This window comes from Theropithecus gelada, chromosome 4 (assembly GCF_003255815.1).
Source record: "Theropithecus gelada isolate Dixy chromosome 4, Tgel_1.0, whole genome shotgun sequence".
Classification (NCBI taxonomy): Eukaryota; Metazoa; Chordata; class Mammalia; order Primates; family Cercopithecidae; genus Theropithecus; species Theropithecus gelada.
In genome coordinates, this window is record NC_037671.1 from 131,749,861 (window position 1) to 131,774,791 (window position 24,931).

Below are 24,931 nucleotides of genomic sequence, written 5' to 3' on the forward strand. Positions count from 1 at the left end.
ATCAGCCCGGGCAACATAGGGAGACCCCATCACTACGAAAACAATTGTTTTAGATGAGTCATGTGTGGTGGCATGTACCTGTGGTCCCAGCTACTCGGGAGGCTGAGGTGGGAGGACTGCTTGAGCCCTGGAGGTAGAAGCTGCAGTGAGCCACAATCGTGCCACTGCACTGCAACCTGGGTGACAGAGACCCTGTCTCAAAACAAGTCACATTCAGTGAAAAAAAAACCCAAAAAACAAAAACACCAACACCCTGACACTGCCCCGACGATGCGGGTTGAGCAGGTGAGGAAGCAGCTGCTGTTTGGGGTGTGGCATGGCTGGTTGGACCATGAGCTGCAGAGGATCCTGTGGGGCCACTGGGCCCTTCATCCCTCAGGAAAGGGGTGTGACCTCTGGAAAAGCAGTTCCCACGCCCTCCTGTGGACAGCTACTACCACGAATGCTTGTTTTTCTAGAGGAAAAATGTCTCCCAGGCTGAATTTAAATCAGCTTTGCAGAGCCCTCAAAAGTGAAGCTCCAGGTTGAGCAAAGAGCCCAGCCGAGTGTAGATCCCCACAGAGAAAAGCTACCGAGAAAGCTGAGTGTAGTGCAGACCGCTGCGGAGGAGACGCAGCGTCCGGCGGTGCCGGCATCGAAGGCGCACACTGGGGCTGCCTGCAGGTCACTGTTTCTAAATGCACGGGAACGTTTTACAGTTTACAACGCTTATCAAAAATGTCCCCACTGCACACGACTTTCCCTCTTCCGAGCTTCACCTCCTTCCTTTACTAAACTTAGGAAGGCCATTTCTCAGAACTAAGTCAACAACAGCCAGTAATAAGCCATTAGTTTTTCTCCCAGAAATAACGTCGCCTTTTCTTCATCTGGTGTCCAGCTCCTAGCACAATGACCTGCTTGTGAGACATGAGCTTAAATCCCAAGGTGCTGACTGCTCTGCCTGCATTTACAGAAAGAAAAGTTCTGGCCACACATACAGGTATGATACCCAACGGCTGATTTATCATTGAGAGTGCTGACAGAATTTCGTGTTCAGGACAGAACAGAATTTCTAGAAACGACCAAACAGATCCATCTGCAAACAGAATCTGATTTACACAAACACACCCAGCACACCTTCCAGAGAGCACGGGGACCTGAGGGTGGCCGCAGGAGGCCTCGCTGCGCTCAGGGACCAGATCTTCCGAAGATGAACGCGAGAAGGGCCCAGGCAGTCACTATGCCACAGACTCTGCAAGACAATGACACGTATCAGTGGCCGGGGCACCCAGCAGGGCGAGAGGCACCGACGCAGGCTCGCCCCTCTTCCTTCCCAGCCCTGTGCACTCAGATGTTCTTCCTCTTCGTCACTCTCCCAGTGCCAACGCTGAACTTCTGCCTCTCGAGGTTAGGCTGGCTCTGGGATGCAAACCGCAGGTTGAAAGAAAAAGGGTTTGCAGCGGAGCTCAGTGTGTTTCTTCAGCAATGTTGTTTTCTAACGGATGTGGCCCCTAACCCACAAGCCAGAACCTCACCAAGTTCAACTGACAGCAACTCTGCCTTTCCAGTTGTTCAGGACCCGAACCCTGGATTCCCACTTGATCCTTCTCTGGTCTGTCGCCGACTCCACCCCGCTGCCCCCGGCTGCACTGAGCTGTGACCCAGCTGAAGCATCTCCTTCCTGACCGCTCTCACAGCGCTGCCTCTATGGTCTACCCCACACATGGAAGACAACCTGAGTCGGGTCATCGACCTTCTTGCCGTAACTTCCGCGACTCCCTCTCTCCTGAGAGAAGCCCAGTCCTCCCTGGGTGGCCCCCACCTGGGGGGCCCCGGTTCCTTCTCCCGTGTCCCCTCCTTGCTGTTCTGCTCACAGCAGCCTTTCCCTGTGACTCTCCTGGCGCCTCCTGACTGGAAGGCCCCGCCCTGCTGTCCCCTCTGTCTGGCTCACTCCAAGTCTCTAATGAGGACCCCCATCAGCTCCTCTGAACTGCAGCCTGCCATCCACCCCTGACCCTTCTCTCATTTTTAATAAACACTTGTCACCCAATACGTTATAGGATACACTTGTTTATCCTGTTTATCTCCCCCAGCACATAAACTCCATGAGAGCGGGAATTTTCTGCTTCACTGACGAGGCCCCAGAACTACGACGGTGCCCAGCACACCAGGCACTCCACAGACAAGCGGTGAGTATCACTGAATGATGTTCAGGGCACCACACTCGTCAACAACCCCCTTGGTAACACACACCAGTGAGCGAGCTGTGCTCGAGTCAGACCACGCTGGGATGCTGGGACCCCGGGACAGGCGGGCGGCCTCAGCCCAGCACTTACTGGAGCACGCAGTTGACGTCTGGGGAGTGCCTCCAGTAGCGGTACAGGGAGATGCACAGGGTCGGGTGGCCCCGGTACTCCTTCAGGACGTTCCGCGCGCTGCCAAAACAAGTTTGCTATGGTCAGCCAGGCAACAGGATCGCACCGCCTGTTGTGATCAGGCGGGTGGAGTCAGAGACATACAGGGATGAATGCAGGAGGCGTGGGGGACGCGGACTTAGAGGCACCTACTCCTTAAACTTATTGGTCAGGAGTAAGAACTGGCTTCTTGTGAGTCGCCTGACATCAAACTTGCAGAGATTCTGAAACTTATGATAGACTTGCTGCTCGCTGACCCCGGACCACCTTTTGATGCTGAGGATGAGGATGGGAGGTCGGATACTGGGATAATCTGGACCAGAAAAATTCTAGAAAACATGCAGAACACAAGAGATTTTCCACAGTGCTTCCTGACTTCTTGTCCAGTCCAAAGATCTCAAGAGAAACTAGGAAAGGCTCTGCTTGGGGTGGGGTGGGGTGGGGTGGGGAGGGGAAGAGAAGGAAGGATGAGTCCATATTGGCTTTGGTGGAGATACATGAGAGGAAAGGAAAAGCCAGCTCTTATTTCTTCAACCACTGAAATCCCTCTCACGAGTACCAGAGAGCACTGGCCGCTTCCCAGCGAAGGCTCTGAACTCTGAACAGGGCAAGGAGGCTAAATGAGACCAACTCACGATCTTTGGGACCCCCGCGCGGATGAGGTTCACTTGGTTCACGTAAGGAGCCAGCACGTCGAGGTACTGAGGAAAGGACGACTCGGGCACGGGGTCGATGCTGCAAGGACAGAAAACCCCAAAGCTGTCGGGCACATGGAAGTTCATCCATTTCCTCGGTCACAGCCAAGAATCCGGTGACAGAACAGGAGAAGGACACTGCCTCGGACGGCTCTCTCCCCCTCCCGCCCTCACAAGTCTTGGGGCTCTGGTTGGGTGCTTCCCCAGCTGGCCGACCTTAAAGCATTCTCAGTGGCCCACACGGAAACAGAGCTTCCGGACAGTCACCATCTGCTGGTGATGGCTTGGTGAGGGTCCCACTGCTGACAAAGAGCAACAGGCTCAGAGAATCAGCACGACACCACGATTCAGAGAAAGCCCCATGCTGTCCCCACTTGGCATGACATCAACCTTGATTTCAAAAGGGCATCCCTCATCCCACAGCCTCCTCCCACTGCCAGCGCCCCCTCTGTCCAGGCAGCACACACACCCGAGCCCAGGCCCCAGCAAAACCACGGGCCACGCAGTGTCCAGGGAGCACACACACCCGAGCACAGGCCCCAGCAAAACCACGGGCCACACAGACAGGCAGGGAGGGCTTTTAGGCCACGGGGATTAAAAGAAATAGAAGATGTGTGACCCGGGGCACTGAGGTGCTCCACTACTGCCAGCGCCTTCCCTGTCCAGCACACACATACTCACCAGGGGCCCATAAACAGCCAAACCACAAGAATGAGGGTGAGGCTGGCGCATTTCTTATTTAAGAAATAAGCTTCCCATCCATGTGTCACAGAATGTTTGTATTTATAACATCCACTGCCAAAATGGACAAATATAGGCAAGACCCAAGTTAATAGATTATAATCCAAAAAGATGTTTCTACATCAATCCCACAGCACACATTAGAATCCCACAGCACACATTTCCCTTACGGTACTGTATCTATAGCGCCAGGTTAAAATTTCTATCGCCTATACTTTATGCGGGTGAATGGTTTGGTGTATATGTGGGTCTGATATTAGTGTTGATTATACTTGGAGCTAGTGTTAGCTCAAGGTCATCAAGCGACGTTGAGATCTTCTGAGTGTAAATCAGATGCTTTATGTTAAGCTATACCTTGATTTATCCAAGTGCACCTTCCAGTACACTTACCGTGTTACGACTTATCCCCTCTATATAAATATTACGGCATTTAGTTAAGATATTCCTTAAGTATATTTGAGGGGAGTGACGGGCAGTGTGTGCGTGCTTTATGGCCTAGTTCAATTAAGCACTCTATTCTTAATTTACTGCTAAATCCTCCTTGGGCTCTTAGATTTCATAAGAGCTATCGTGGGGTTTTCTGAAGTAGAAAATGTAGCCCATTTTTTACCGTCTCATAGGTTACACCTTGACCTAACGTTTTTGCGGGGAAGGGCGTTTACGCTCACTTCGTAACCTTCATCAGGGTTTGCTGAAGATGGCGGTATATAGACTAAGCAAGAGAGGGTGGGGTGGATCGGGGTTTATCGATTACAGAACAGGCTCCTCTAGGGGGATGTGAAGCACCGCCAAGTCCTTTGAGTTTTAAGCTGTTGCTTGTAGTATTCTGGCGAATAGTTTTGTTGTTTTAACTACTGAGGTTTAAGGCCAAGCATAGTGGGGTGTCTAATCCCAGTTTGGGCCTTGGCTGTTGTGTGTTCATAAATTATAAAGCCACTTTCGTAGTTTATTTTACGTTAGCTAGAGTTTTACAGTTTAGATGGGGTTTAGATTTATTGTATTAGATCTAAAACACCCTCTACGCCGATTTCTATTGGCTAGGGTTAATCGTATGACCGCGGTGGCTGGCACGAAATTAACCAACCCTTAACATAGCATAGCTTAGTTAAACTTTCGTTCATTGCTAAAGATTTGTCACTGCTGTCTCCCGTGGGGGTGTGGCTAGGCAAAGTGTTTTGAGCTGCATGTGCGTGCTTGATACTTGCTCCTCTTGGTCATGGTGATTTGGGGGGCGTCTTCACCGGAGCGGGGATGCTTGCATGTGTAATCTTGCTAAGAGTCAATAGAAAGGCCAGGACCAAACCTATGTGTCTATGGGGTGTGCGAACCCATCTAGGCATTTTCAGTGCCTTGCTTTAGGTGGGTTTAAGCTACATAAACGTCAGTGTGAGTGTGATTGTGGGGCAATTTCTTTAGGGTTGTGAGGGGAAGGGGTGGGTTTGATAATGGGCGGAGGGTCGTGAGTTGGTGTCAAGAGTGTTTGGTGAAGTAAATTTATATTAGTTGAGGGAGTGGCAGTTGAGGTCGTGCATACCTAAAAGATGAAAATACGAGCTCTGGCTGGGTAAATTGAGGCTTTTGTTTTTGGGGTTTGGCAAAAGTGGGTTTAGGTAAAGGTCAGAGATGGGGGTGGGGGGGTTTGGATAGAATTTTATTTTTGTTGTGGTTTTGTGGCGTGGTGGAGGAGGTTGCGAAGTTGGTTATTGTTATGTCCTACAAGCATGAATTAAATAACACCTTAATGATGGTTGCGGGGGACTGGAATATTGAACGTAGGTGCGATCAACAATGGCATGTACTAGGAATCAAAGACAGGCGCGGCGGGAAAGATAGAAAACCATACAAGCACAAAGTAGCAAGGACTAACCCCTGTACCTTTTGCATAATGAATTAGCTAGAAACAATTTCACAAAGAGAACTAAAGCCAAATTTCCCTTCACCTGGCCGGCTAAGTCCTACATAACAAATGTGCATGCCAAGGACAGTGCTGTAGCGTGTACACTGCAAATGTGTTTCTGGTGCCTATGTGCCCAGGGCTACAGGCATCAAGGATGGTACTGCCATGGGAAAATGCACAGAAGATTCCAATGTGGGGTTCCATTCATCTCTCCCCACCTATGTGCCCCCCCAACAATGGATATGTCATTCATTGACCTGAACACTTTCTCCTCGTACCTCATTGTTGCTTACGTGGCTATAAGAAAACAAGTGAGAAACAGATCAAGCACACACACCAGGCTGGGAAGGACTGAGACAGGTGTCAGAACCTAAGCCTAACCCCACTGCCTTGGCCTCCTGACATCTGTGGGGATGAGGGGCCACGACTCATACAGGCAGGTGCAGGGGTGGTAGGAAGGGCTACTCCTGTGGCACAGGGCCATTTGTGGGCTGTCGCCCAGTCAGGAACAAGATTTCTATACCAGCGACACTTCACATTCTCCATTCTTTGGTAGGACCCTGGGACTGGGGAGGTGCTGGCTTCCAGCAAAGGCTCAATAAATCCTGACCACTGATTGAATAGCAGGATGAAAAGAAAGAACACTTACCCATGTATCTTCTGTAGAAGCAAGTGTGCCACTTTCAAAAGAACTAGGATGGAAAAAAGAAGTACAACAGAGCGTATCAAAATGTGCATGCTCATGCTTTCTCTCATTATGTGCAAGCCAATCTGAAATAAACGCAGAATCTAGGGACAGCAGGGGCATAGTGCCAACAAAAAGTAAGTTTCCAGCTGGGTGTGGTGGCTCATGCCTGTAACCCCAGGACATTGGGAGGCCGAGGCAGGCAGATTGCTCGAACCCGGGAGTCTGAGACCAGCCTGGGCAGCATGGTGAAACCATCTCTACAAAAAATACAAAAATTAGCCAGGTGTAGTGGCATGCACCTGTAGTCCCAGGTACTCGGGAGGATCGCTTGAGCCCAGGAGGTAGAGGCTGCAGTGAGCCGAGATCCTCATCACAGAACTCTGGCCTGGGCAACAAAGTGAGACCGTCTCAAAAAAAAAAAAAAAAAAAAAAGACAGACAGTTTCCTTTTAAAGGAACCACAATCCTTACCTGACCCACAGAGGAAGGCATCATACGCAGCTTCGTGGGGGCACTTTGTCTTAACTGAGGCATTTTCCACCAGGAGGAGAGAGAGTTGAGCAGTCATGAGAAACCCGCCCCATCCTAGCTCACTATCCACGGCAGCGGCAGCTCATACAACCTCCCCATGGTCCTGCATACCCTTCTGTGGGCCCACACACCAACTTCACCTTGGTCCTCCCCATGGTGGAGAAAGCCCCAAGCTCAGAGTTGCCTTGTAGACTAAAGACCATGTTAAGGAGGAAACGGACAACTCCCAGGGCTCTTGGATGCGTTCTGGGCTCGCTCATTTGGGGCAGGAGTTATGTGGAGTAAGCAAAGGAAAACCCCACACAAACCTCCCCCTCCATTGCTGTCCGGGGCGGGGATGGGGCGGGGATGGGGTGGGGGTGGGGGTGGGGGTGGGGGGCGAGGGGGTGGGTGGGGTGGGGGGCGAGGGGGTGGGTGGGGCGGGGGAACCAGGGTCAAGGACAAGCTCAGCTGAGCACCTCAGCACTCTGCTGACCGTGCAAGGAGTGTGGCTCATGGGAACGTACCGTATTTCTCACACCTGCTTGCGTGAACAATCTCTGGTCCAGAATTCTTGGTGGGATTCAAGTCACTATTAGAAAAGAAAAATAGAATAAAAAACAATTTGCTGAAAGTAATCCCTTGTTTTCTCCTCAGTCCCTTAAGTTAATATAAATTTTTTTAAATGTACTGGGGACATATCTTCAAGGTGCGAATCTAGGCATGGACAGGTAACGTCTTGGTAACTGGGCAACCGGACAGGGGAAAGAACAATGGTGCAGGAGGGGCATTTATCAAATGCTTCCCTTGAGCCCAGGCACCAAGACAGACAAGACACTGTCTCTGTCCTCCGGAGCTGTCCAGTGGCCTGTCCAGTGACAACTACAGAGACAATTACGCCTGTCTCTTGTAAACGCAAGGCCTGAGGTATGACAGCCATGCCAGGACCCTGCAGGCTTCTGGAAGCAGACAGCACTCATGGAGAGTCCCAAACCACAGGAACCAACGGGGTTCAAGGAATGGGAAGATGGCAGGCATTTCGAGCAGGCAAAGGCAGTGAGGAAAAGAAGGACGTCTGACCCCAGGAGCTGTGAGGTGAGAAGTGGGGCTGAAGCTTCCATGTGAAGGGAGGGCCAGAGGCTGGGGAAGAGCCCCTACCACAGACAGGGACTTCAGAAGCCACAGAAAGACTCTGACCAGAAAAAACAGCTCATTCAAATTCACATTCTAGATCATCATTCAAGGGTGGTGTGGGGTATGAAGAGGGCAGGCCACAAGGCTGGGACACCACTCCGGGGCTACTACCACAGTTCCATGGTTGGAATGAAAAGATAATAATCCTGAGAATGCAGAGAAAGGAGAGGTTTGAGAGATTTACAGGGTCCAGTCCATAAAACTTGACTCAATAGACGTGAGCAACTCAGCTCTGTGACCCCTTCTAGGTCTTGGCTCCGGGACCTGGGTGAATGGAGATGGCGTATGACAAGGAAACCTTCATTTCACTGGTTCTCAATAAGATGTTCTGGAACCTCATGTGCTTAGCCTCCCTGAGCCCTAATGTCCCCATCTGTCAAACAGGCATTGTCGCCGTGGGTGTGGACTGAGCTGTCCGTTAGGATCGGGATAGTTGTCAACAGCGGTAGCTAAGATTCAACAGACCTGGACTCCATGCCAGGGGCTAAGTCCTTCCACATCTACGAACTCATTTAATCCTCACGACAACCTTGGAGTGACACACGATTTTCTCATCTCACAGATGGTTAAACTGAGGCACAGAGAGATTGAGTAATTCTCTCAAGGTCACTCACAAAACCAGTGAGTGGCAAAGCTGTGATTTAAACCCAGGAAGTCTGGAATCAGAGCCTGTGCATTTACAACGAAACTCCCTCTGCCCTTCACCCTCTCATGCACACACAGCCCCCAGTATCACGCCTGGTACCATCAAGACTTCCAAGTTTCCAGGCACTGGAGTGTGCTTGAGGGACAGACAGGAGTGTCAGGTTGAAGGTGCCCGTAAGTCATGCGGGGTGGGAACATCAACAAGACACTGTAAACGCAGCGTCCTAGATGCTGAGGTCTGGACTGCAGCCATACACAGGTGCTGGGAGTTGAAGCCCAGCGCATGGACAAGGCCACACGGGAGCCTGGGAATGAGCAGGAAGAGGGCTGAGGAGGGGCCCTTGAGGGAAAACTTAGGAGACAGGTAGAGAACACGAACCACAAGGAATGGGTTTTAAAAAATCGCACACGCACATCCAGAACAGGGTGCCACCCCTGTTCCAAACGCCTCTTGTGCCGCGTCCTGCTGAGTGGGGACAGACCTGTGGCTCTGGGTGCCCCTGCAGAGAGCAGAAGTGAAGGAGACAAGGCCCTGCCTGCCACGGGCTGTGGGGAAGAAGAGCACGAAGAGTTCAAGATGTTTTGTTGTTAAGTTAGGAGAACACTTGTTGATGTGGAAGGAAATGAGAGGGAGACAAAAAGAGGTGGAGACACCCCAGGAAGGGACAGGTAGGGGTGGGGAGCCACCGAGCAAGGGTGAAGGTGACGAGTAGGTGGCAGCTTCTCCCGCCTGGCCTCACACAGGGAAGGTGCCCCATTTGCTGGTGACAGGGGCGAGACAATGAAAAAGGGGCGCGTACAACTGTTTGAGAGGCAGGGGTTGAGAGATTTCCTGTCTCTGGCTTCTCTCTCTTTGGAAACTGAGGCAAGAGGGTCATCGGAGGAAGAGGGCCATGAAGCAGGAGGAGCTGGAGGAGACCAAGTCCCAAGCAGGCATCACTGTGAAGGGTGAGCGCGCCTAGAGAGCCCAAAGCCCTGCGGGGCACAGGGAGGCCGCCACAGCTGCAGACTTTGCTCCAGCAGCAGCTCCAGGAATGGCCATCCTCACCTGTTCAGGACTTCATAGACTTCGGAAAGATTCGACACCCTCGGGAAATTCATCTCCTACGATGACGGAAAACAAACCAGAGGAAAACATTTGCGCTTTTGTTATTCTCTATCTCAGGCAGGACCAAATGGTCATTAAAACGGCCTGGAAAATGCTCAGTCCTACAACCTCCTCTTTCTCTTCAAATAGTGCAACTATCCTTATTCCTTAGTTAAGAGGTCAGGGTACCCCAGTATCCCTGGGTTTCCTATAAGGGCTCCCATAAACCCATGCTAGAAAAAAACTACACACACCATCTCCCTCAGAAGATGTGTTCAAGAGATTATCTATAAACAAAGGAAAGCAAGGCACTAGGACAAAGGCCAGGGACATACATTTAGAATACAGTCACTCTAAGGCCTCGAGGGCCGAGGGACAATGCCTAGTTACTAAACCCTAAAAGTTCATAGTAGCTGGAAATATGCCAAGTACAAATAATAACAGCCTCTGGGCAGACACAGACCACATACCCCACTCCCATCTGTGTGGCTCCCTTCCTGGATAATTCACTCTAAGGGATCACCCTAAGGCTTCACATCATTGATCTGATGCCCCCTTCTCTGTTCCTCAGTTGTTGTTGTTTTTTTTTCCCCTTGAAACAGGGTCTCCCTGTTGCCCAGGCTGGAGGACAGTGGTGCAATCTCAGCTCACTGCAACCTCTGCCTCCCGGGCTTTAAGCGATCCTCCCACTTACGCCTCCCAAGTAGCCAGGACTACAGGCATGCACCGACATGCCCCGCTAATGTTTGTACTTTTTGTAGAGATGGAGTTTCACCCACATTGCTCAGACTGGTCTCAAACTCCTGGGCTCAAGCCACTCACCCACTTCAGCCTCCCAAAATGCTGGGATTACAGGTGTGAGCCACTGTGCCTGGCTATTCTGTTTCATTTCTAAGCAGCATGTAAACCAGCTGGGTCTCTCTTGTCTATACATGGTGCATAGCCTCGACCCCACAACAGAATCACCGGGGGAGCTTTAGAAATACCATGTGGCCTCACTCTAGGTCAGACAAGAAGCTGCCAGTGCAGCCTGGCTATCAGCATTTTCAACTTCCCACGTGATTCTAACATGTCATCGGGGCTGAGAACCCATGACTGGGGGGCTCAAGAAAGAAGAGGTTTTCTCAAGATTCTTCAGGAGGGAACCTCCTCCCCCTGTGCTCTGTACACATCTTGCAAATATTCCCAAGGCATGCATTAAGTTCTAAAATAAGTTGTTCTGTTGTCTGATCTAAACACAGAAACTCTATACAAATCAGTCAAAATGTGGAAACTGGAATGAGAGGAAGGGAATAAAATTCATACATAAGCTAATACAATGACCCACAGCTGCCAAAATACAAAAGGCAACTGATACTGGTTTGAAGACAGAAAAGTATCCAGGAACAACTTTAAAAAACACAAGTGGCTGGCCGGGCGTGGTGGCTCACCCCTGTAATCTCCGCACTGTGGGAGGCCAAGGCGGGTGGATCATGAGGCCAGGAGATCGAGACCATCCCGGCTAACACGGTGAAACCCCGTCTTTACTAAAAATACAAAAAATTAGCAGGGCATGGTGGTGCGCACCTGTAATCCCAGCTACTCAGGAGGCTGAGGCAGGAGAATCGCTTGAACAAGGGAGGCGGAGGTTGCAGTGAGCCAAGATCGCACCATTGCACTCCAGCCTGGGTGACAGAGAAAGACTCCCTCTCAAAAAAAAAAAAAAACAAAAAAACCAAAAAAACCACAAAAAAACCAGGAAACAAAATAAAACAAAAACAAGAAAAAAAACCCCACAAGAGAAAGCCAAGTGTTACTGGTATGGAAAAAACAGTCCTTAACCCGAAGCAATTCTATTCATTACCTTCCAGATATCCTTTGTTACATTCTTGGTATCAATGAGAACAGGAAATAGGCTGTGGATATTCTGCTTAAATTGATTGTAGCTTTCTGAGGGGAAAAACCCAGGTAGTCAACAGTGAATTTGTTTGTTGGCAAAAATGGGAAGGAACGTCTTGAACCTAGCTTGCCACCGGCACTGATTAATAAAGCAAACTGAAACAAAACAGGAATTGAAAACACCATTAATCCTAGCCACTAAGGATTTCTAAACTCAGATCAACCTGCCATCACCACTTTTAATAGTAGAGGCCGAATGGTTTTCTTTTAAATTCAGGATGCGTTCTACTGCCAACCTTAACGTAGTTTGCGAAGTTCTAGCCGATGGGATAAGACTTAAAAACAGAAGTATTATCAGAAAGGCAGACATGAAATCCTTTGTAAATAACTGCTCAGAGGAAAATCCAAGAAAAAAAATCAACTAAAAATTATAACTAGCAAAGTGTCCTGGTAAAAGAAAATTTATGTAAGAACTCAGCTGGTAAAATTATACCTGCATCTAAAGAGGGTTATTGCAAAACACACACTAAAACAAAAACACAACCCTGTGTTCTCTTCCCGCTACTCTCCCATTTCCTACTCCCCAAAGGCAACCACTTGCTGTTCCTGTTTTTGGTATTTATTCCCATCTCTCTAGCACATGCGCGGTGCAGTGTTAGACACCTCACTCCTGACCTCCCACCAGCTGACAGGGTAATGACCCCTCTCATTCCACCTCCAACCACGTGCTCATCTCTGTCGCCTCCACGCACGTCATTCACAAAAGGCTCTGTGGTGGCTACAATGACTTCTCCTTTCTTGCACAGCTTTTGTTCTCCCAGCGATTATTTTGTCGTACTTAGTTTTTTGGTGAATGCATATTATTAATTTCACCGCTAATTCTCCTCCAACTCTCTCATTATGCCTAAACTCAGGTGTTTTATCGTTTCTTGGGGAAATGTCTCCTAAGACTTTCTTACCCCTTTTAATCTAGATTAGTGTTCTTTATATATTAATCCATTTAATCTCACAACCACTCTGATATTGGCACTATTATCCCAATCTTACAATTAAGGTAATGTCAACTCGCTGGTGACTACACACGTCATGAATGTGGGACGGAGGAGACCACCAAGGCTCGAGTCCCCACTTTTACCCACTAGGCTGCACCACTGCATGTCCAGTAATGGAATCAACCATGGAAGAGCAGGGGACAGCCAGAAGACAGTGTCACATGACACTGAAGCAGCATTTATTAGGTTTTTTTATTTTTTATTTTTTATTTTATTTTTATTTTTTTTTTTTGAGACAGAGTCTCGCTTAGTCGCCCAGGCTGGAGTGCAGTGGCGCGATTTCGGCTCACTGCAAGCTCCGCCTCCCGGGTTCACGCCATTCTCCTGCCTCAGCCTCCCGAGTAGCTGGGACTACAGGCGCCCGCCGCCTCGCCCGGCTAATTTTTTGCATTTTTAGTAGAGACGGGGTTTCACCATGTTAGCCAGGATGGTCTCGATCTCCTGACCTCGTGATCCGCCCGCCTCGGCCTCCCAAAGTGCTGGGATTACAGGCGTGAGCCACCGCGCCCGGCGGTTTTTTTATTTTTTATTTTTTTTTTTTTTGAGACGGAGTCTCGCTCTGTCACTCAGGCTGGAGTGCAGTGACCAGATCTCAGCTCACTGAAAGCTCCGCCTCCCGGGTTTACGCCATTCTCCTGCCTCAGCCTCCCGAGTAGCTGGGACTACAGGCGCCCGCCACCTCGCCCAGCTAGTTTTTTTGTATTTCTTAGTAGAGACGGGGTTTCACCGGGTTAGCCAGGATGGTCTCGATCCTCTGACCTCGTGATCCACCCGTCTCGGCCTCCCAAAGTGCTGGGATTACAGGCTTGAGCCACCGTGCCCGGCCTATTAGGTTTTTAACAACATAAAATAATGCTTTGGGTAAGTGGAAAAAAAGCCAAACAAAAATCAAATCTTTACATACATATTTACATTTTTACATACATTTACATATTTACATACAGTGTAATCAAATATGTAAAAAATTCAGGATACTAGCTGATTAAAGGTGACTTCTGACTTCACGCATTTCTGATTTTGTCAAGTTTTATACAGTAACTCTGAACAGCTTCACTAATGGGGAGAGAGGTATCAATTCAAATTTAATTTTTTTCCCCTTGACAAAGTCTCCTGGTTTTCCACTCTGTGGAGGCAGTAACAGATCAGAGTACAGGCCTCTGCCCGAACTCTCCAGAAACCTGCAGATACTGGGGAGGAATGTGCATTTTAGGGGCTGCCTCAGGAGTACGATCCTGGACCCGTCCCTCTGCCAGATGGCAAACTAGCATGAAGGAAGAGAAATGATAGGTTTGCCCCTACCTGGGAGGGGTCTGAAGAACTTCTCATGGAGGTGCAGCAGGTCCATCATCATATTATGTCCCACTAAGGGCTACTTGGGAGTAAATCAACAAGTGAGAGAAAATAAAAAACGTAATACAGACACTACAGACTGTTTCTTGCAAGAGATGTAGCATTAGAACCCACTGCAATTCTGATCACTTGACAGTTCCAGCCTAACCTTCCTTTGCCTCTATGAAAGGTAGTTCAACCGCTTAAATGCCAACAAAAAGAAAAAAGAAAATAATTCGCAAGTAGGAGGCATGTAAGGCAGGGTCTGCGCTGGAAATCTATATTGTGAAGCAGGCGCTTGCAGTTTCCCAAGTAGTTTTAGATCAGTTAGTACTGAAATTCCTGCGTTACGGAAAGGAGCAAAGAAGTAGTACTGTTTCTTATGGATACTCTTGCCCCAAATTAACCTATCATGATTTGGTGAAAGCAAGGTTAGATCCACGAAGCTAGTTATAAATGAGAAGGAAGGCCAGGTGCAGTGGCTCACGCCTGTAATCCCACCATTTTGGGAGGTCAAGGCAGGCAGATTACTTGATCCCAGGAGTTCGAGACCACCCTGGGCAACACTGCAAGGTTCCCTCTCTACAAAACAAAAACAAAAACAAAACAAAAATTAGCCAGGTATAGTGGCATGTGCCTGGAGTCCCAGCTACTCGGGAAGCTGAGGTGTGAGTCTCACTTAAGCCTGGGAGGTCAAGGCTGCAGTGAGCCGTGTTCGTGCCACCGCACTCCTTCCTGCCTGGGTGACAGGTGAGACCCTGTCTGAAAGGAAAACATGAAAAACATTAATGAGAAGGAATCACTTATCTTAAGGAATTTTATCTTGTTGTTGAAGGAGCTTTCAGCATCTCTGACCAGAAATACAAAAGACTGCCTTTAGGCCGAGAAGAGAGACATGTTTTCCTACCTTCTGGGCTTTCACCAGCATTTGGAAAAAGACAGAAAAACCCCTTGCAGAGAGAAGAATCTTTTCCTTCCAACAGCTCTCTCGGTCACAAGAGGTGTTCTGAAGATACCAACGATGTTGTTTACTCACTTTCTTCACTACCACCTGAAAAGCAGGGACAAATGCCCTGAATCCTGGGTTACTGGGAATGAGGCCTAAAGAAACGGCTCTGCATCTCAAAACAAAAGGGGGAAAAACTAGCAGTGTGCAAGAGAAAAGCTTTTCAGAGGCCAGATTTGGCCAAATGAGAGAGAAACGATGGAGCCACTGATGCCCTGGTCTCAGGTGAAAACTCACCCCCTCATCTTTCAGCACCGTCCAGATGTCGGGGAGGGCCTGCCTCAGCACCAGTTGGACCTCAAAGGCCTGGAAGCCTGCAGCAGGGAAACACAGGGGCACACAGTACCTGGAACCTTGTGGCATGTTCCTCACAAGAGAAGCCCGGGAGGAGCAGAAGCTGAGAGACGGAGAGGTCAAGTGGAAAGGCAGCTTGAAGGGTGTCTAAGCCCACGAGCCATGTGGCAGGGTCTGGCCTGTCATGATGGGATCTGGGGCAGCATTCTAAGAGTTATTTATCTCAGGGCCACTCTTAAGTAGGGGATGCCATAGAGTCTGTGTTTATGTGAGTCACAGCTATTAAGCATGTTAGAAATTAAAACTCTTACATTTAAAAAATGTTTTTTAAATAACAAAAACCCAGTATACAAGAACAACAGTAACACTTATAAAAAATAACTATTTTCTAAAACAAAAACTTTAGAGAGAAAAGTGACAGTTTTACATTTTTGCAAATCTCTAACATTTGGCTGGAATGTGACCGTTGAAACAGAAGAAAATCCAGCCTCAAGGCTGGGCGTGGTGGCTCATGCCTGTAATCCCAGGACTTTCAGAGGCTAAGGAGGACAGATCACCTGAGGCAGGAGTTCGAGACCAATATGGCCAACGTGGTGAAACCCTGACTCTACTAAAAATACAAAAATTAGCCAGGCATGGTGGCGGGTGCCAGTAATCCCAGCACTCAGGAGGCTGAGGCAGGAGAATCCCTTGAACCTGGGAGGCGGAGGTTGCAGTGAGCCGAGATGGTGCCACTGCACTCCAGCTTGGGCAACAAGAGTGAGACTCTGTCTCAAAAAAAAAAAATAAAATAAAATAAAAAGAAAAAGAAAATCTAGCCTCAAGCAGATATGTAGGTGGAAAAGGGAACAGAATTACCAGCCTTATCAAATGACTTTGGATATTCTTTAAAACTGTACCAAATTCAACAAGTGGTAGTTTCTTAAAGATTAATTGCAATGTGGAATCTGAAACCATCATTAATGAGTTTTCTTGTACTGCTACATGACAATCCACTGGCCTATCTCATACCTAGAATAGATCCCTTATCCATGAGAAAAGATAGTGCACAATAGTAACATCATGTGCTAGTAGTTTGGAAACTACTGGTTGGCAGGGTTATGTAGGTCTCTCGAATGTTTGCACATGTTGTTATTACACAACACCAACAGAAGACGCTGGAAAATATGATCACTGATCTCATCAGAAAGGCTGTGGCACTGGGAAGCTGTCAAGCTTATGGTGGCACATGTAAATTCTTCAAAATTCCAGTTTTGGATTAAATTCTTCAAAATTCCAGTTTTGGATTGAAAGCTGTAATTTTATCACTAGGAAATACTGCGAGTTATCTTCCTTGAAGTGACAGGGTTTTTTTTTTTTTTTTTCTTTGAAACAGAGTCTCGTTGTGTTGCTCAGGCTGGAGTGCAGTGGCGTCATCTCGGCTCACTGCCTCAGCCTCCCAGAATGCTGGGATTACAAGCATGAGCCACTGTGCCCGGCCAACAAGCTTTTTTCATTGAGAAAATGATTGTGAAACCTTCAAGTCTAAGCAACCAATCAGTTCTTTCCAGTAAAAATGATATTTCATGGGGCCGGGTGCAGTGGCTCATGCCTGTTATCCCAGCACTTTGGGAGGATCATCTGAAGTCAAGAGTTCAAGACCAACCTGGCCACCATGGTTAAACCCCGTCTCTGCTAAAAATGAAAAAATTAGCTGGGCATGGTGGTGGGCACCTGTAATCCCAGCTACTCAGGAGGCTGAGGCAGGAGAATCACTTGAACCTGGGAGGCGGAGGTTGCAGTGAGCCAAGATCATGCCATTGCACTCCAGCCTGGGCAACAAGAGCAAAACCATACCAAAAAAAAAAAGCAGCTAATTCAGCTCTCAACTCAAAAGACTGCATGCACAAGCACTTTTCCTTGACACAATCACCGTATTTTGGCACACAGCCAAGCAATATTTTATGCATACTTATTTTTTACATACCTATATTGACATATAATATTTAAAAGATGAGCAATCAAAAGATTGAGATTTAATACAACCAAGAATATTATTTTTTCACTAATGAGGCTGCTAGTAAGATTGGCTTTTCCGTTTTTAACTGAGAGTAAGTGGTAACGAAGAACACAGTATGATGCTCCTGCCTTAATTTGTGCTGAGGTGCCAACAGTTTTGTCCAACATTGCTTGGGCACCAAAATGGCACAATGACAATAGCAAGTACAGCTGAGGGATGCTTGGAAAACTGTTCTGACCTCATAGACCCATTGGAAAAGGTCCCAGAGACTCTAGGATCCACAGACCAGCCTCTGAGAACTGCTAAGCTATGGCATGTTCACTGTGTCTCCACACCACACGGTGGGGGAAAAGTTTAGAGATTAACAAAAGTCAAAATAATACAGGGTATGCAGGACTGAGATAATGCATCTGAGATAAAAGGGATGGCTCAGGAATGGAACTTGACCTTCTCAGTCTTGAAACCCAAAGTGTGTTGAAAGCCTTCAACATGTGAATGCAGGTCACAGCTTTAACCACAAAGACTATGTATCTCCCAAACAAATGCTGGCTGGCATCAGACTCAGTCATGAGGCATTTGGGACCAGGATCCCAAGAAAGGGTGTGTTTCCCCCAACTCCTGGCAGGTGATAGTGACCTGTCCCAATGCTCCTGCGCTGGGAGGAACAGCCCCTGCCTACCAGCGATCCCAGGAAGAGTCATCCAGTCACCTTCCTTGGCCAGGTCCAGCCACCGTGTCACTTTGTCAATCACCGCCTTGATTTGGTCTTTATCTGGAGAGCTGAAAATGGGCGCATGAAAAGTGAAAATGTCAGAGAAAAACACATCAGAACCGCATGACTATGTTAACATGAGAGCAGTTTCTGAGCCCTCTGGTTTTCATGTTGCAATCTACAAAGAAAAGGAACCCAAAGAAGACGGTTTCTTCTCTGAGGCTCTTATGCAATAGGAAGCCAAACAATCAGAAGAATAGCCCACACCCTTCCATAGGATCCAGGCATATATTCAATCCCCTCCTGCTTCACTAGGATGTGTGGAGGAAAAGCTATTGGGATCCAGCCAATACCAAGCATTGCTATCAGGACCGTCTTCTTTATTCAGTTTTCAGGGGTGATAAAGTCCTTATCTGGGACAATCAGGAAAACACAAAGACTTTGGTAAACACATTGTCTCTTGTGTCAGACACAGAACCTAATATCATTTTGAGATAAGGAAAGGGCTTTCTCTAACTCTTGACAATAAAAGAAGGTTAAAAATTCAACTTGTTTTTCCCTTACAAAAAGCTACATTTTTATATGAAAACCAGCAGGAAAAATACAAAGAGACAAAAATTCCTCCAACAGAACAGAATTATCTGGAAGAGATCATCACTCATCTCGTTTCAGTTGTTCATTTAATCTTCCCTTTCCTGATAAAGGCAAAGAGCTTCCATGCCTTGTTCAAACCCACACCTAGCTGACAGCACTTGGCTCCAGGTGAGGGTGCCAGCCCCAAGGCCCCCTGGCCCGTCTACCCACAACGCTGTTGCTCTCACTGTGGTCACTCCTGACCCCAGCTCTACAGGAATACGAGGTTTCGGAGACTGGGCCGCCACAGATAGCCAAAGTAAAAAGGCAGAGTTCCCGGCCTCCGGCCTAGGGCAGCAGGGTCAGGCACAGTGGGGCAGACACAGCCTAACTAAGGTGCACATCTGAAGTCAGTGCCCAGTACGACTGGTACAGTCAAGGTTCCCAGTGAGATATCCTTGAAAAATCCCTCAGAAGATCACATGGGGGATCAACATAACATCTCACAGCAAGTCCAACAGAGCCATTTCTTCCCCTCTAGCACTGGAATGGAATTCTTGTTTCTTTGAGTTCCAAATTAGGAGTCAGTTTCTTTTTCAACACGGAAACTCACACTCGACGCAGTAAGAGGTTCATGAGGGAGTGGCACACGATGGAGACAGGTGAAAGTCATTCTCAGCTCAGCCACATGGAGAGCAGCACCAGTCGCACTGGCGACTGAAGCCATCCCCGCCAGGTATGGATGGAGGTCGCCACATTCCTGGAAACAGCATGCCGGCCCACGGGAAATGCGGACAACAGCAACAAGGCAACCAAAAGGCACCTGGAGAAACAGGCCATACCTGCGAACTCTCCAGTTCCCAGTCAGGATATCGTGTCGAATTTTCTTCTCCTGTTCTTCATTCATATATGGGATTCCGTTCTTGAGAAACTTAAGACAGAAACAGAACAAGGAGACAAGTCAGAGGGATCCTCTGTGCCTGATCTCACGAGGACAGATAGAAAGGGGAAAGGAGACGGGCTGTATAGGCCAGTTAGTCTAGATCACTTTTAAGACACTCCCAAGCCGGGTGCGGTGGCTCATGCCTATAATCCCAGCACTTTGGGAGGCCGAGGCAGGTAGATTGCTTGATGTTAGGAGTTCAAGACCAGCCTGACCAACATGGGGAAACCCCGTCTCTACTAAAAATACAAAAAGAATTAGCTGGGCATGGTGGCGGATGCCTATAATCCCAGCTACTCAGGAGGCCGAAGCAGGAAAATCACTTGAACCTGGGAGGCAAAGATTGCACCACTGCACTCCAGCCTGGGCAACAGAGCAAGACTCTATCTCAAAAAACAAACAAACAAAAGACATTCCCGTTCCCCTCCTCCAGTGCCATACCTTGTTATAGTTGAAGCCATACTGATTCAAAAACTGAACACTGGAAGCCTGGAAAGAGAATTCTGAGTCCAAAATCCCAAACGTTGTGGGGAAGAGAAAAAAGTTACACGAATGGGCTATATACCTATAATAAAAGAAACATACAGGAAAAAAGTCACAACCATTTAAAAAACCTCTGGTTCCCAGGGCAGGCTTCAGGGTGGGCGCTTTCTTTTAGGTAAGAAGAATCAGAGTGTGCCTGAGTGTCTGCTGTGTTTCAGGAGCTATGACTGGCACTGGGGGTGCTAAACGAAAAAGGCAGAGAGCCTGCCTTCAGGGCCAGGGTCTACCACAGAGACAGCCCCTCCACAAGTCGCCCAGGGATGCCAGGTTAGGGTGTGCAGGCTGGCACCCTCAACTACTCATGGGGGGTGAGCAGACATCCTGATAGTTCAGGCATCCTTTCCGCCTACTGTGTCAGGTAGTTCAAACATCACTTTCATTATACAACACTGTGTCAGGTGCTTTTATTAATATAGGTGCATACTGGAAACGATAGAAATGGGGACAGGAGCACTTAAGGTACACAGTGAATCTGGCGCGAAAGGTACTGCTTCCAGAGAGACGTCAAAGACGACATGGAATCCACAGAGGGCAGAGTGAGTGGAGGAACAGACCCAGGAGAGAAGACAGAACATCCAGGGCAAAAGTGATTGGGGCATCTGAGGCAGAATTTGAAGGGGGCAGCTGTGGAATGTAAGTGGGCAAGCAACATCCTTTGCAGAAGCTCTTGATACATACTTGTTTGCTTCTCCTTCAATGGCGGAAAACACAGACAATCCTGAAAGAATGACCGTAGAGGGAATGAATGCCAAGGAAAAGCGCCCTGAATTTCACTACAAAGACAAAACAATTCAAACAGTACTTTGGGCCCACAGATACTACGTGGGCTCTACAACAGGATAATACCTTTAATGACAAACAAAAAAGAACAGACAGACTGGAAGCATGAGAAATGTCAAATTGTAATTCATACTGAATTTGCTAAAATCTAATTGTGGCCTGTTCTTCAAATACAGAAGTAAATATTAAAGTCACATTCTCATAGTTTTAAAACTAACCACAGAAAATACCAAAAACCATTAAGATGTATATATTTAACTCATTTAAAATGTTTATTCCTCCCCCCTCAAAGAAAACCATACGCAAAGTAAAAAAAGACTTCAGGCTGGGCACGGTGGTTCACGCCTGTAACTCCGACACTTTGGGAGACTAGGCAGGTGGATCACTTGAGGTCAGGAGTTTGAGACCAGCCTGACCAACATGGTGAAACCCTGTTTCTACTAAAAACACAAAAGTTAGCTAGGTGTGTTGGTGCACCCCTGTAATCCCAGCTACTCAGGAGGCTGATGCAGGAGAATCGCTTGGGCCTGGGAGGTGGGGGTATTGCAGTGAGCCCAGATTGAGCTACTGCACTCCAGCCTGGGCAACAGAGCAAGACTCTGTCTCCTCCCCCCACCCTCCAAAAAAGGACTTCAAATTTGGGTACAATAATGGAAACATAACTACAACTGTTTCCCATACTTCTCAAAGAGGTCTTACAATTAAAAACAAATGAACAACAACAAAAAACCATAACAGGAAAGTAGTAAAGGATCAGGCTAGAGAGGAAAACACACACACGTTCAGCATCATTCATAGTAAAAGCAGGGGTTGGGCATGGCAGCACTCCCAGCTACTTGAGAAACTGAGACTGGAGGATATCCAGAGCCCAAAAGTTTGAGCCCAGCCTGGGCAACATAGCAAAACCCCATGGTGCTGGGGCAGGGCACAGACAAACCCAGAAAAGTAAAATCTGGCCCAGGGTCTGTCTCTGTAAATATAACAACATTTTACTGGAATGGAGCCATGCTCACTTGGTCATGTATTATCTACAGCTAATTTCACATTACAAAAGCGGGATTGAATAGTTGTAAAAGAAACCACAATATGCAACTGTTAACAGCTCTGTCTTGACCAGCCTGGCCAACAATGGTGAAACCCCATGGCTACTAAAAATACAAGAAGTAGCCGGGCCTGGTGGCTGATGCCTGTAATCCCAGCTGCTCCCGAGGCTGAGCAGGAGAATTGCCTGAACCTGGGAGGTGGAGGTTGCAGTGAGCCCACATCACGCTACTGCACTCCAGCCTGGGCAACAGAGCGAGACTCCATCTCAGAAAATAAATAAATCAATCAACAAACAGACCTGTATGAGCTGATATAGAAAGATCTCCAAACCCTTGGTCAGGCGCAGTGGCTCACACCTGTAATCCCAGCACGTCGGGAGGCCGAGGCGGGCGGATCATGAGGTCAAGAGATTGAGACCATCCTGGTTAACATGGTGAAACCCCGTCTCCACCAAAACCACAAAAAATTAGCCGGGCATTGTGGCAGGGGCCTGTAGTCCCAGATACTTGGCAGGAGAATGGAGTGAACCCGGCAGGCGGAGGTTGCAATAAGTTGAGATTGCGCTACTGCACTCCAGCCTGGGCAACAGATCGAGATGCCATCTCAAAAAAAAAAAAAAAAAGAAAAGAAAAGAAAGCTCCAAACCCCATCAAGGAAAAAAAAAGTTTCTGAAGCTGGGATGACCTTAAAAAAATTATTTTTGTGTGTAAATTTTCTTAAGAAAAAGAAAAAAATCACAGGCCACGTGTGGTTGCTCATGCTTATAATTCCACCACTTTGACAGGCACAGGCAGAAAGATTGCTTGAGCCCAGGAAGTCAAGACCAGCCTGGGCAACATGGCAAAAACCCACCTGAAAAAATTTAAAAATTAGCTGGGTGTGGTAGTGAGTCTCAGTTTACTCAGGAGGCTGACGTGCTAGGATCACTTGAGCCCGGAGGTCTAGGCTTCAGTGAGCTGAGACCATGCTACTGCACTCCAGCCTTGGTGACAGAGCAAGACCCTGTCTCAAAATAAAATAAAATAAAAATTGCACACACACAGCTTAACTTGAAAGAGTAACAGTGATTGTTCCTTAACACTGACTTATTTAAGCATGGAAATAATGCCGCTAAAGTTTGTTTGCTCCGAAGTGTTGATTCCATATGTATAAAATGGCCCAAAACATTCCATATGTATAAAATAGCGCAAAACAAAACAAGCATACAAAAATGATACTCAATATCCTTGAAAAATCTCAGAGCTGTTATTACAGTAGGAAACGCAAAGACAATAAAAATACCTTCTTGAAAAACTCTAACAGCTGGATATTAAACTCACCAATCTGACAGATTGTAAATTGCTGAACGCTCTGACGGGTCTTTAGGTACCACTCCGATGGCAAATCAAAAAGACTGTGAACAAACAGGCGTCTCACTCCACGGGCAATGACATCCCATCCCGGCACTATGGCCTCCGCGGCAGGATCACCACTCTCAACCGGGGAGGATTTTTTCCTTGTTACAACAACTAGGGAACACTACCTTCGTTTAGTGGACGAAAGCAAGGTTCCCCAACACGTAGGAGCAAGCCACACAAAACGTCCTGCCCCCCAGATGTCAACAGGCTGCTGGCCAGAAACCATGCTGGTCTGGAGCGGATCTTATACAGAGGGGAACAGTTTTCGTTTTACCTGATCTGCTGGGGTCCAGACAGGTTAGATCGAAGGCCCGTGAACTCTATGTCCAGACCTGCCGGGAAGGCAAAAAAATACCAGTCTTCGGGTGCAGAACATCGCCAGCACTCCACACACTGTAGATCTGCAGGCGGCCGAGGCACCTGGGCTCACCCCTGTGCTCAAGAAGCCAGGGGAGGTCAGGAAGGGAAAATGGAGGAACCGAGGCAAGGAGCAGCCAGGCACCCCCGTCCCGGGTTGCACCTGTGCGCACCGGCTCTGGCCAAAAGGCACGTGGGGCTTGGAGTGTACTTGCTGCTCAAAGTCCCACCGCCCCGGGGCTGGAGAAGGAAGCCCCCGTCCTTCCTGAGGCCCTCTCTGAGCCCCTGTGGCCTGGCAACCGTCCCGCCACCCCCTCCCCAAGCTCGCCCGGGGCAAGGGGCTCTGTCCTGCACAGCCGCGAATCCCAGGCGCCTCACCCACGAAGTCCGCCTCCTGGACGAGCTCCTGCAGCAGAGGGAGGCTCTCCTCGAACTCGTCGGCGCCCACGTCCATGGCCGCGCAGCTCTGCCGAGTCGCGCAGGGCTATCACGTGCTGCCCACGCGCTGCCGTCGCGCAGCCGGGTCTTAAAGGGCGCGCGGGTGGAAACCAGGCAGGCGCCTCCGCCCCACGTGCGTGGCTCCGCCGTTGTCGGCTGGCGACGCCCACACCTGCTTGCGGGTGTTTTAATTGTACGGTTTGCTACAGAGGTTTGATTGCAATTGCAATCAATGCCTGTTTACCTGGCTCCTCAGCAATTTCTTTGCAGCCCTTAACGTGAAAATGTCATTTACATGGACTTAGAATGTTAAGAGGCGTGGCAGGAGAGGAAGACAGAGTCCCCAGAAAGGGTGAAAGCAGAAAAGCGGAGCAGGAACGACCCCGAACGCAACTGCAACAAGCAGATTCTTTCCTGTGGCTCACGGTCTTCTAAATCACCTCTTCCCAACTTCTCCATCACTTCCAATATTAGTCTGTCCCCACTCCCTCTCCCACGCCCCTGGACATCTTTTTCCTCATTCTGCTGTCCACCTTACCACTGTCTTGACACCTGCAATCAAACTTTGCAAAGCCTCAAGAACTGCCCATTAAATTTAAGGAATCCTTGGCCCCCAGGGATTATCTCGTGCACTCACTCCTTGCAGAAATCCCTACCTACACCTTCACTTACATGTGAACTTAATTTTTACTTTTGTTACTGTTTCCAGTGCAACTAGTCTATGGTCTTCCTTACAG

General features: G+C 48.3%; 1 protein-coding gene across 1 annotated transcript; it reads right to left on the bottom strand.

The window, feature by feature from the left end:
- Positions 1-983: 983 nt before the first annotated feature.
- PNLDC1 (PARN like, ribonuclease domain containing 1) lies at positions 984-24,266 on the bottom strand. Its single transcript, XM_025383114.1, has 19 exons — positions 24,135-24,266; positions 23,674-23,731; positions 23,322-23,395; positions 20,857-20,896; positions 20,077-20,200; positions 19,535-19,623; positions 18,087-18,187; positions 15,352-15,428; positions 15,016-15,159; positions 14,079-14,148; positions 11,693-11,778; positions 9,811-9,866; positions 7,451-7,515; positions 6,885-6,938; positions 6,376-6,418; positions 3,029-3,128; positions 2,547-2,722; positions 2,316-2,414; positions 984-1,231 (listed from the first exon to the last, which is right to left on the bottom strand). Exons 1-19 carry the CDS (start codon positions 24,208-24,210, stop codon positions 1,168-1,170), a joined length of 1,596 nt encoding a protein of 531 aa, XP_025238899.1. The 5' UTR covers positions 24,211-24,266; the 3' UTR covers positions 984-1,167.
- Between the last annotated feature and the right edge of the window lie 665 nt (positions 24,267-24,931).

Bases quoted from the DNA above. Each gene is read 5' to 3' on its own strand.
- PNLDC1 (XM_025383114.1), bottom strand. From the start codon at position 24,210: ATGGACGTGGGCGCCGACGAGTTCGAGGAGAGCCTCCCTCTGCTGCAG. The intron at 23,732-24,134 runs GTGAGGCGCCTG...CCTTCCCGGCAG, and splicing joins CCAGGAGGCGGACTTCGTGG to GTCTGGACATAGAGTTCACG. The intron at 14,149-15,015 runs GTAGGAAAACAT...ACTCCCAAGTAG, and splicing joins TGCTGGTGAAAGCCCAGAAG to CCCTTAGTGGGACATAATAT.